Here is a 13,226-nt window from a genome sequence, read left to right as displayed (position 1 = left end):
CTGGGCATTGTCCTGGGGGCCGAGTAGCCAGAAGAGGTAATGTCCCTGTTTTGGCACTTATAGTGGTTTTCGAACTCTTGCTCACACACTTAGTTAATCTTAGTTTCCTAACGTAGCTCCACAATGAAATCACTTTAGGCCCATATTGTAATTCATGTGTTGAGGTCTTTTTAAGGAAATCATTTATCTACCTATTTAGACAACCTAATTGAATTGCATTATCTTTAAATTTTCAGAATAATGTTCTTTTTGGTTTGATCCTAGCCCTTAGTTAATTCCTGTATATGTTTATTTCCAGTCTTTTTCTCCTTCCCATACATATCAAGCATCTCTTGATGTACTCTACGTGGAATTGGCTTTGATGTATTGATGTATTGATTTTACCTTTCTCTCTATCTTTTTGAGACTTGAAATGGGATCTAATCTTAAACCTTGACTTGGAGCAGTATTTTTGAAAGCACAACAAGCATGCTGCTAGAGAATATTAGGTGATACAAAGGGAAACATTTTTTATTTTAACAGTCTTATTTTAATGTTTATGGTAAAATATACACATGAAACCTGTGATTTCATGGCTATTATAATCCATCTCACATAGACTGCATGAATTAATGGCCCAGGTGGTTCTCAGATGTAGCAAAAAATCACGAAATGAGTACATGGATTACACATGTAGTGTTTAGTTGTAAAGGTGAATTAAGATATTCTCTGGTGTCCTCTGACAGTCTCCTACTCATATCATAACTCTCAAAAAAATTAAGCTTATGTGGTTTAGTCAGGAAAAAGCAATCTAGAAAATTCATCTAGGCAAATAATTTATTCAAATAACATATTCTGATGTAGGTCAGGTTCTGGAAATACACAGATGAATAAAATGTAGATCCTACCCTTCAAGACCACTGGTCTAACAGAGATAGGCATGTAAATTTAAAAGTGCAGCAGTGGAAATGTGTACTTGGCAAGTGGGTAGATTGGAAAGATGGGTGCTGACTTACGGAGCAGTGAGGAAAGTCTTCAGAGGGGAAGGGAGGCTTGCAAATAAGCAGCCTTGAGAGATGAGCAGAAAATTTAAAGAGACATAGATTGGGAAGGGGAGATCTCAGAAAGGCACGTGCCAAGGTACAGAGATCTAAGAGAACATGGTACATTGGGTTAACTGAGCAGCTTGATGTTGATGCTGATGTGGGGTGAGAGGTGAGGACAGAGGAGGGAGGCGGATATGAAAGCTCCTAAGTGAGCTGTGATGGCGTGGATTTAGATCTTAGTCTGTAAATGATTATCAGCCTTTGAAAGATTTTAAGCAGAAGACTGCATGATGTCTGGGGCAGTGTAGAAGATGGCGCAGAGGAGGAGGAATCAGAGTCCCGTTACAGCTAGTCATTGGGCAAAGGGATGATGGAGAGCAGTTGTGGGGAAGTTCAGAATTTCTGCTTTGTGTAGCTTCATATAATTTTCAGGAAATTAGATTACATGTAGATTTCCCCCAGAATTTAATGTGTTGAAGGGGATGATGGCAGGTGATTTGGAGCCAATATATGAAGTTTCTGAAGAGAATGGTATTGTTCAGTCTGTTATAAACAAGGTATTAAGTAACTTTCCCTATATAGTCTTAAAGGTAAATAGATTTTGGCCTATTTTCTGTTAAAATATATGTAGGCAGCATATAAAAGTTAAGTGGAGATGTGCTACTGATGAGACACACAGCTGCAAACAAGGTCTATTTTCTGATTAAAGTAGTACATACGGTAATAAACTGCAGAGGCAGAAGAATGAAATATTTAAACTTTTCTGCGACTAGTATCCTGCCAAGAACATCTCAGACAATAGTATTATTTAAAGGGAATTAGGGGCCTTCTCTGGTGGCACAGTGGTTAAAAATCCTCCTGCCAATGCAGGGGACATGGGTTCGAGCCCTGGTCCAGGAAGATCCCACGTGCTGCGGGGCAACTAAGCCTGTACACCACAACTACTGAGCCTGCGGTCTAGATCCCGTGAGCCACAACTACAGAGGCCGTGTGCCACAACTGCTGAAGCCCACACGCCTAGAGCCCGTGCTCTGGAACAAGAGAAGACACGGCAATGGGAAGCCTGCACACTGCAACAAAGAGTAGCCCCACTCACCGCAGCTAGAGAAACCCCGTGCAGCAATGGAGGTCCAACACAGCCAAAATATAAATAAATAAACAAATTAATTAATTTTTTAAAAAGTGTCCTTTAAATATGTGTTTCATATTCTCCATATCTTAGTCGTGGCATATTGTTTACTTTTGTGCATATTTACTATTACACCTTAGACCTGCTAGTCTTTGGATTTAGTGTGTATTGTTCTACCTTCCCAGGAAATGTATTAGTATGCCAACTTATTTTTGTACCTTCAGCATATCATAATTTAGAGTCACAGGTCTGATGCTGCCTGTGTATGTGAGTGCACTCGTTTGTATCTGTATACACAGCCAGACCCTTAACACCAAGTGTTCTGTTTCATGTTCATTTGGGGAATATTCTCTTAACATTTGGGGGGATGTGGGTTAGCTAATTTGCTAACATTCAAGAGCTGTGAGCTCTCAGCATTATCTTAACCTTTTAGTATTTTAGTCTAGCAAAAATTTCTGACTCTGATCAGGGAATTAACTATAACATCTTACCAGAATGATCCAGAAGCATCAAAAGAGGGAGTTCCTGCAAAGGGCACACAGAGATGTTCAAAAGGAAAGTTAACACTCACTGGATAGTGTGACTGCATTGTAGAAATGAGGGAGTTAAGACAGAAACGAAGGGGCACAAACGACCTTGAAACAACCGTAGGTTCCTTTCTGCAAGGCTCAGTAGTGGTGACTGTAATGCAACTTAGTTTGTATTTGCAAAGATATTTTCTACAGCTCTTGTCACTAAGTTAAAATTCTGTTTCATTCTTTTGAAAATTCAATTCCTTATTTCCATATTTTCTACTTTGACACAGAAATCCCCTGCAAAGAAGCTGAGCCATGCAATTAGTAAATCCTTGGGGTGTGTACCCACCAGAGAACCTCCACATCCTGTTTTTCCTGAACAACCAGAGAAACCACTTGACCTTGCAAATATAGTGTAAGTATATGATAGATGTGGATTATACTGAAATGGAAACCTTGCTGAATTCTTTTGGGTCAAAACCGAATATCACCTAACATGAACATTTCACCTTCTGGCTTTTACTTTACTTTTGGGGATCTTAAGACTTAAAGCTTTCAGCTCTTTAAATCACCATAAATATCTGCATGGAAACCTAGCTCCTGAGCCCTGAAGCCTATGTAGCGGTCCCCTTCAGAAAATTAATACATTAAGAGTAATTAATGTGCTGGGTTTAACAAGGTTGTCTTTTGTTATTTGTGTTCTTCCCTTAAATCAGCAGTAGAGATCTTTTCTTCTTTACAACAGTTAATGACCATAGAGATTTTAAAAGTTAGTTTAGACCACATGGAAATGAAAATCAACCTAATTTGCTCTTTTTGTATTGAGAGAAAATTAGGAACCACAAGACTGAACTCTATAAATAAAACTAGTTTTTTATTTTCAGTTAAATATTCTTGCTAAAGAAAAGAAAGCTGGAGGGGAACAAAAAAGCTAGAGAAATGAAGAGGAAAAGTAAGGAGGAGGAGAAACAATGAAGGATGAGATTCAGCCTTTAAACTGATTTCTTCCCTCTGAATTAAATAATGATATTAAGTGTACTCTGCTAGGTAAAGTTGGTAGGTTTTTGATTATTAGTCTTACTCAGGTATTTAGAAGTTTTTCTGTTGCAGTAGACATCCATTTTCCTTTACCTAGCTCAAATTACATAGCTTGATTAAATGAGCTCTTAGAGTTCTTGATCTTTCTCTTTCGTTCAATACTTTTCAAAACCTTTATATTTATTAAAATAATACACACAGGGCTTCCCTGGTGGCGCAGTGGTTGAGAATCTGCCTGCCAATGCAGGGGACACGGGTTCGAGCCCTGGTCTGGGAGGATCCCACATGCCGCGGAGCAACTAGGCCCGTGAGCCACAACTACTGAGCCTGCGTGTCTGGAGCCTGTGCTCGCAACAAGAGAGGCCGCGATAGTGAGAGGCCCGCGCACCGCGATGATGAGTGGCCCCCGCTTGCCACAACTAGAGAAAGCCCTCACACAGAAACGAAGACCCAATACAGCAAAAAAAAAAAATTCATTAATTCATAAAAAAAATAATAATCCAGATTAAAAAATAATAATAAAATAAAATAAAATAATACACACATATAGATTAAAAATTCAATAATACAGAAAAAAATACAACAATACGTATAACGAAACGCAGCACATCCTCCCCAGTTTCATTGTGCTTTGGGTTTTTAGATCTCCTAATGGATACCTCCATGTGGCTAAATAATATATTTAGAGCACCATTTCTTGGCTTATCCGTTTTGGACATTATTGAATTCCTTCTGTGGTATAAGGGACCAACCTCATTTATAACTCTACATATCAACCCATCTCATCTTTTCATAATTATATCACCATTTTAAAAATTAGTTACCTTTGTACTCTTGAATGTAATTTTTAAACTTCTATTTCTTGTAACTTTCGACTTCTACTGTGTAAACAAAGGAAGTTTTCACCTTCTGTCTGCTTCTCCCTTTGCCTCCTAACTTCTGTCATCTGTGCCATTACTTTCATATTATCAAAGCTGATAATATTTCTGTTCTCTCCTATGATCATAACTAAGTCTTAGGTTTATTAAGGGCTCAATCTAAAAGTTGAAAACCAAATAACAGCGTTTTCAGTTAATTCCATTCATTACGGAGTCAAGCAGTGTGCTGCCATTCTGTGTACCCTTTGTTTAGTTCCAGTGTCACAATCCCTGTGCGGTTGTTCTCGTCAGAGTTCAGTGGGATCTTCTTTCTTATATACCACAGATTGCTCAAAAGGGTGCCTGTTGACTTTATAACTGGACTGACATTCTTGTACTGTTTTTGTGGTGGTTTTTCCTTCAGTTTCCCATTGATTTCTTCTTCCTGGGGAAATAATAGGCTTTTCTCCCACTGTGTTCCATAGTAGATTTTACTTATTTGTGTGTAATCCATTTTTTGGTTAAATTTGTTAACCTTTTCCCTTTTTGGTTAGTGTTTTTCATTTGAATTAAAAACAAAAAACAAAACCCTTGCCTGCTCCAACACTGTAGTGATAGTCCTCTCTCTTTTTAAGCTTTGAAGATGTCCTTTTTACAGATGTCTTTAATTCATCTGGAACAAACTTTTGTGTGTGGTGTGATGTGGAATATCCCGTTTTCTCTCTCTCTGCATTTGAATAATACCTTGTCTCATTGCCATTTTTCGGATAATCCATCATTTCCCCACTTAGCTACAGTGCCACCATTGTCATAAACGTAGTTTGCAAATACGCGTGGTCTGGTTTCTGGGCTCTTTATTCTGTTCCTTTGGTCAAAATGTCTATCACTATGCCAATACCATACTATCTTAATTACTGTAAGGGATTAAGTCATCTTTTTTAGGAGCGTCTTGTCTATTCTTTGCCCTTTGCTCTTTCATGAGAATCAGCTTATTGAGTCCCTCATAAAATTTTGTTGGAGTTTTGATCAGAGATTTGTTGAATCTAAAGATCAAATTGGGAAGAACAGACATCTTTATAATATTAAGTGTTCCATTCCATGAATGCGTTATGTCTTTCCATTTATTTAAATATCCTTTTGTGCCATTTAGTAAAGCTTTATAATTTTTCCTCAGAAATGTCTTGTACATGTTAAATTAATTCTTGTGTACTTCGCATTTGTTGCTGCTGTTGCAAATGGTGCCTTTTTTCTCTGCAGTTATTTTGAGATATAATTTACATGCAACAAAATGCTCCCACTTTAAGTGTACAATTCAGTGATTTTTGGCAAATGTGTACAGTCATGCAAATGATATCTTTTTTGAATTATGTTTCTTAACAGTTTGTTGCTGGTGTATGGACACGCACGTTGCTTTTGTATTTTAATCCACTATGTAGTCTTCTTGTGTAACTTGTTCATAATTCTAGCAATTTGTACTCACATTCTTTTGGATTTTCTGTAAATCATTATATCACCTGCAAATAATGATTGCCTTTTGTCTTCCCTCCCATTCTTTATGCTTTTAAATATACTCATTTTTTTTTCTTTTGGTTTTATTATGCCGGCTAGAGCCTCCAGTGCAATATTGAATGCAATGGTTTGATAGGCATTCTTGCATTATTACTATTACCAAAGAGAACACTTTCAGCATTCATTTTAGCATGTCTTTTGATGTTGGTTTTTTGTAGAAACTGTTCATCAGATAAAAGAGGTTCCCTTTTATTCCTAGTTTGCTAGTGCTTTCTTTTTGTCATGAATGATGTCAAATTTTATTAAAGACTTTCTGCATTGAGATGATAGCCTGAGTTTCTTTATTCTGTTAATATAGTGAATTACATTAACTGTTTTTTAAACAACCCTACATTCCTGGAATAAACATAAGTTGACCCTCCTTTTAATACACTGCTAGATTTCACTTGCTAATATTTTGTTTAGCTTTTTTCTATGTTTATGAGTTAAATTGTCCTGTAATTTCCCTTGATTTTTTTGTTTTGTTTTGTTTTTAGGACAAAGTTTGCCTGGTTTGCTATCTTCAAAAATTTGAGGAGAATTCTCTCTTTTTATATTTTTTGGGAAGAGCTTGTTTAAGATTGGAATTATTTGCTCCTTCTATTTTTGGTAAAACTCACCAGTGAAGCTATCTGTGCCTTAAGCCTTCTTGGTGGGGAGATTTTTAACTATTAATTTCATTCATAGTTAAAAAAAAACAGTCTTTTAAGAAAAGTATAAGACTATTTTCATTTTGTATTTCTTTTTGAGTCACTTTGGAACATTTTATAGATGTAGGAATTTGTCAATTCCATCTAATTTTCAAAGTTATTGGCACAAAGTTTATAATATTTATCTATAGTATCTGTGCTAACATCTTTTTCATTCCTACTCTCACATATTTATAGTTTTTTCCTTTTTTTTTTTTTTTCCTTGAAAAATCTTGCCATAGGCTTGTCCAATCTGTTAGGCTTTCAGAGGACCAACTTTTGGTTTTGATGATTCTTTTATTGTATGTATTGTATTTTAAAAATTTCATTTATTTCCATCCTTTATTATTTCTTTTGTTAAAGCCTCTTTGGGTTTATTTTGCTACTCTTTTTCTAACGTATTTAAAGATATGGTTAGCTTACTCATTTCAGGTTTTTTCCCCCAAATTTAAGCATTTAAGGCTATAAATTTCTCTAAGCACTACCTGAGTAATGTCCAAGTTTTGTTATGTAATTTTTTTATTGTTTAATTCTAAATATTTTCTAAGTTCTGTTATTTCTTCTTTGAGAAGTATACTTTCTTAATTTCCAAACATATGAGGGTTTTCTAGTTATCTTTTTGTTATTAATTTCTAATTTAATTTCATTTTGGTCTGAAAAATGTTCTGTATTATTCAGTTCTTTCAAATTTGTTGAGACATGCTTATTATCTAGTATATGATCAAGTTTTTATTATGTTCCAAGTAAACTTGGAAATGTTTATTCTATGCTTGTTGGGTACAGAGTTTATAGTAAATGGATGTATGTCAATTAAGTCAAATTTGTTAACCATGTTACTCAAATCTTCTACAGCCTACTTATTTGTTCAAAATTATACATATGTCACTAGGAATTTAAAAATTTATTCTTAAGTAGTGACTTTCTTTATTCCTAATAATTCTATTTGTTCTCTAGTATATTTTATCTGCTAGTAACATCTTTTAAGATTTTTTGCTACGTATGTACCCGGTATAACTTTTCCCATCCTTTCTCTTTCAATTTTTCTGTGCCCTTAGGTTTTCAGTATGTTTCTTATAAATTGTAAGCTGGATTTTAAGGGTGACATCCCGCTCTAGTCACCCTTTCCCCCACGGGTAACCATTCTAATGTGCTTATTGTATATCCTTTGATTACAATAAGGAACAGTCCTGTTCTTGAAAACTAGGTATTGTTTTCTATGTCCTTTTTTTAAAGTTTACACACGTGGTATGTGAACTGTATTTTGCCTATCCATTCTCCCTGGGATGGACACCTGGGTTGCCTTCAGATCTCTGCCTCCACATATAATGCTGCAGTAAATGCCTCAGATGTTTCCCAAATGGAACTGGGTAAGAATTTCTTTATACCTAGAATACAGTTGTTAGGTGAAGGATTATGTACATCTTGACCAGAAGAAGTGTGTTGGGGAATCCAGTAGTTCAGTGTAGACTTTCAGTTAATCTCTCCATTTTAATTCATACCACACCCCTCCCTGGTGTGCCTGAGTTTGAAGACTTTCTGGTCAGTTTCACTAGCAGGTAACCTCTAGTTTCTTACCAGCCCAGTAAAAAAGTAGTCATCTGACTGTGTGCTGCTGGGGAGTCCGGTGGAGGAGGTGGATGTGTTCTGCATCACAGGCAGACTTTCAACTAATCCCCCTCTTTCTAATGCAACCCCTCACTTCTCTTTCAGAGGCACCAGACATCTTTAATTGCTGAGCATTCATGGTCATCTGTGTTTCTACTTCCCTTGTCTCAAGATGAACTTGACCTCAGATTTCTTCTCTCTATATTAAAAAAGCCCTCCCCATTTCTAGTTTCTGTTAGTAAGGAATTTAATGTAGGACTGAGAGCTAAGAATTGAAACCTGATTTTTTCTTTATTGACTCTTATCATTTTATTGTATTTACCTCAGATTTTTTTTTTTTTTTTTTTTTTTTTTCGGTACGCGGGCCTCTCACTGTTGTGGCCTCTCCCGTTGTGGAGCACAGGCTTCGGATGCACGGGCTCAACGGCCGTGGCTCATGGGCCCAGCCGCTCCGCGGTATGTGGGATCTTCCCGGACCGGGGCACGAACCCGTGTCCCCTGCATTGGCAGGAGGACTCTCAACCACTGCGTCATCAGGGAAGCCCCTCAGATCTTTTTTTAAAAAATAAATAAAACATAGTAGATAATGTTGTGGTTTCCTATGTCCTTCCTAATCCCATTACCGTTTCTCTCTCCCAAAGAGTAGCCACTAACATTTATTTGGTATCTATCACTCTGTACATGTTTTTATACTTTTGCTAGATGTATATGCATCTTAAAATCACATATTTTAAAACTTTATATAAATGGTCATACTCTGCATAGTCTTCTGTAAGCTTATTACTTTATAAATATTGGGTGGGCCAAAAGGTTCATTTGGTTTTCTCCATAAGATGGCTCTAGTAGCACTTAGTTGTCTTTTAACTTCATTTGAAACAATTTTGTTAGATTGTATGTGACAGCTGTCATATCAGTGTGCCTTTAAAAAAAAGACTTATCAAAATCAGTGAATTTTTGTGTAGCCATTTTAATATTGAAGATGGAAGAAAAAAGAAACATTTTTGGCATATTATGCTTTATTATTTCAAGAAAGGTAAAAACACAACCGAAACTCACAACAAGATTTGTGCAAGTGTACGGAGAAAGTGCCGTGACTGATCAAACATGTCAAAAGTGGTTTGCGAAGTGTTGTGCTGGAGATTTCTCACTGGACGATGCTCCACGGTCGGGTAGACCAGTTGAAGTTGAAGTTTCTGGCTCTACCATCTTAACACGAGGCCTCACTGGTCACTGCAGCTGGGGAAAAGAGCATGTGGGGACCTCACATCAATTCTTCTGTGCTTTGGTGACACGTGTCGTTTCCTTCACAACTGTACTAACTTCAAGTATAGATCGTCTTCCGTGTACCTAGGAAGGAGAGGAGAACCAGATATTGTTCGGCTCTAGTAATGTATACCATAAGTGTATTCAACTTTACTAGATATTTCCAGACTAGGTATACCCTAGAACTCAAATTTTATAGTTCAGGTATTTATTAATCTAAATTATTCCCAAGCCATGTAGATGGTCAGTAGACCACTCAGAAAATGCAGTGATAGCTTCCCTTTTGTATTCTGATGAAATTTTGAGTAATTAATCCTATTTGGATTGACTAGACAACTTTTAAAGTCACATTCAACTTTGAGGTTCTATGTTTAACAGATTTTTTTTAATGTATATATTCACATACCAGTGGTTCCCAAACCTGGCTGATACCAGGGTCACTAAGCTTTTAAAAGTATAGAATACTAGATTACTTCCGTTCTAGGTCAACTGAATCATTATTCTGGGGGTGGCCTGGAATCTACCTTTTGAGAAAGTTTCCTTGTGAATCTGATCAGATTATGGAACCACCTCATTAGAACATAAATGGTTTTAGCTATATGAACAACAAGCTAAGAATTCACTATTAATCATCCAAAAATGCATATAGAGTACAACTGAAATATAACTATGTGAACAGCAATTCTTAATGCTTGCTGAAATTAAAATTTTCCATTCATTCAGCAAATATTTATTAAGGATCTTCCAGGTATTATGCAAGGTGCAAACAGTATTCACACAGTGCTTTGCTTACATGCAAATAGGTTTGAGTGACAGTGAAGAAACCAATTTTATAACGTACAGTGTTTTTGGCTGGCTTCCTTAGGAAAAAGTTATAAGTATAGATGAGAAAATTGTGAGGAGTGGGCCGCTGTGCATTTCTTAATCATGATCAGGAAAAAGAAAAAGATTGCTGTTTTGCACTTAGAGATGAAGGTAGCTCCTACATTTGAATGCTTAAAGTCAGCAAAATATTTCATTTAAATAGGATCATGATTGTTTTAATCATTGTTTCACTATATTAATTTAGAAGGGCCCCTTTTTGGACAAAGAATAGACAACATTCTTGTACTTCAGGAGTCTTTACACATTGCAGGTATTATTTTCAGACACTTAAAGTTGCTTTTATTTGTTTTACTAAAAATCAGTAATCCTGATTTGGTTGAATGTCGTCTACCAAGGAGGTTGAGAGTTGGGAATAGGGACTGGATGACCAATATACTTGATTGAACTAGGCCACTAATTAAACACTTTTAAGTAGGCTCACCCTTTATAGTTATTTCTTACATAGCCTGCTTATTTGTTCACAGATTTTCAAAAAAAAGGGGGCATGCTAGAATGTACATATCTTTGACCATTTCAAGCTTGATCTTTCTCAGAGTAGAGAATAAAGTTTCTTACTAAAGTTTTAGTTTAATGGTCAAACTTGTTAATTTTTTTCTTTATGTTTCTGGCTTCCATTTTGTATTTAAAATTAATTTTCTCCCTTCAAGATTATAAAAATACCTCTGGCAATAAATTTCTTATTTCTGTATTTTTTCCTTTTTTGTTGTTGTTGTTGTCAGATATGAGCTAGGAATTTAAGTTCATTTTTTTCAAAAACGGAGAGCCATTTGTCCCACCTCTATTATTTTCCTGTTTACTGTGTTGCAATTTTAATTTTGCCTTCTTTTTGACAATTGATACTCACTTTGAAAACTCTGAGAAATAATATAAATCACATATTTGTCCTATATATGTATAAAGTAATTGTCTAATAAGATGTCTTTACCTTGTAGTCTGTCTTTATCTTACTGGTAGGTTAAGAAAGGGTTTTGTGAAGAATAACATTTACAGTGAAGCCTAAAACATAAATAGGGATTAGGCACATGGAGGGCAACGGGAGGAGTATTCCCAGCAGAGGGGGAGCAGGAAAACAGAGAGCAAGTGGAAGGCTGCAGAGGTAGGCAAAGGCCACCTGAGATTTGGGACATTATCCCAAATTGAAGGGTTTTGGATAGGAGAGGGACATGTTGAATTTTGCATGTTAAGAAATCACCTCCTGTTGTGTGGAGATAGGGAGTGGGACAAGGATGAAAAAGCCGAGGCCAGCTAGGTTTTTTTTCTTTTCATGTACCATGTGAGAGATGATGGTGGTTTGGACTATCATGGTGGTAATGGAGATGGAGAAAAGTTTGTAAACATATTTTATTATTATTTTTTACATCTTTATTGGAGTATAATTGCTTCACAATGGTGTGTTAGTTTCTGCTAACAAAGTGAATCAGTTATACATATACATATGTTCCCATATCTCTTCCCTCTTGCGTCTCCCTCCCTCCCCCCCTCCCTATCCAACCCCTCTAGGTGGTCACAGAGCACCAAGCTGATCTCCCTGTGCTATGCGGCTGTTTCCCACTAGCTATCTATTTTATATTTGGTAGTGTACATATGTCCATGCCACTCTCTTACTTTGTCCCAGCTTACCCTTCCCCCTCCCCATATCCTCAAGTCCATTCTCTAGTAGGTCTGTGTCTTTCTTCCTGTCTTGCCCCTAGGTTCTTCATGACCATTTTTTTTTTTTAGATTCCATATATATGTGTTAGCATATGCTATTTGTTTTTCTCTTTCTGACTTACTTCACTCTGTATGAAGACTCTAGTTCTATCCACCTCACTACAAATAACTCAGTTTCATTTCTTTTTATGGCTGAGTAATATTCCATTGTATATATGTGCCACATCTTCTTTATCCATTCATCTGTTGATGGACACTTAGGTTGCTTCCATGTCCTGGCTATTGTAAATAGAGCTGCAATGAACATTTTGGTACCTGACTCATTTTGAATTATGGTTTTCTCAGGGTATATGCTCAGTAGTGGGACTGCTGGGTCATATGGTAGTTCTATTTTTAGTTTTTTAAGGAACCTCCATACTGTTCTCCATAGTGGCTGTATTAATTTCCATTCCCACCAACAGTGCAAGAGGGTTCCCTTTTCTCCACACCCTCTCCAGCATTTATTGTTTATAGATTTTTTGATGATGACCATTCTGACTGGTGTGAGATGATATCTCATTGTAGTTTTGATTTGCATTTCTCTAATGATTAATGATGTTGAGCATTCTTTCATGTGTTTGTTGATAATCTGTATATCTTCTTTGGAGAAATATCTGTTTAGGTCTTCTGCCCATTTTTGGATTGGGTTGTTTGTTTTTTTGATATTGAGCTGCATGAACTGCTTGTAAATTTTGGAGATTAATCCTTTGTCAGTTGCTTCATTTGCAAATATTTTCTCCCATTCTGAGGGTTGTCTTTTTGTCTTGTTTATGATTTCCTTTGCTGTGCAAAAGCTTTTAAGTTTCATTAGGTCCCATATGTTTATTTTTGTTTTTATTTCCATTTCTCTAGGAGGTGGGTCAAAAAGGATCTTGCTGTGATTTATGTCATAGACTGTTCTGCCTATGTTTTCCTCTAAGAGTTTTATAGTGTCTGGCCTTACATATATGTCTTTAATCCATTTTGAGTTTATTTTTGTGTAT

At 36.3% G+C, this 13,226-nt stretch overlaps 1 protein-coding gene across 6 annotated transcripts in view; it reads left to right on the top strand.

Annotated features, from left to right (window-relative positions):
- DTNB (dystrobrevin beta) overlaps positions 1 to 13,226 on the top strand; it is a 245,239-nt gene that overhangs the window by 116,760 nt on the left and 115,253 nt on the right. For 5 of the 6 annotated variants that reach the window (XM_060117915.1, XM_060117913.1, XM_060117914.1 and 2 more), the window contains exon 9: positions 2,960 to 3,084. In XM_060117915.1, the coding sequence (XP_059973898.1) occupies positions 2,960 to 3,084 (125 nt within the window). Of the gene's footprint in view, positions 1 to 2,959; positions 3,085 to 8,511; positions 8,562 to 13,226 lie in introns of those variants that run through there. The other variant, XM_060117918.1, reaches the window with a different exon arrangement.

This window comes from Mesoplodon densirostris, chromosome 14 (assembly GCF_025265405.1).
Source record: "Mesoplodon densirostris isolate mMesDen1 chromosome 14, mMesDen1 primary haplotype, whole genome shotgun sequence".
NCBI classification, from domain to species: Eukaryota; Metazoa; Chordata; class Mammalia; order Artiodactyla; family Ziphiidae; genus Mesoplodon; species Mesoplodon densirostris.
This window is presented reverse-complemented; position numbering and strand designations above follow the sequence as displayed.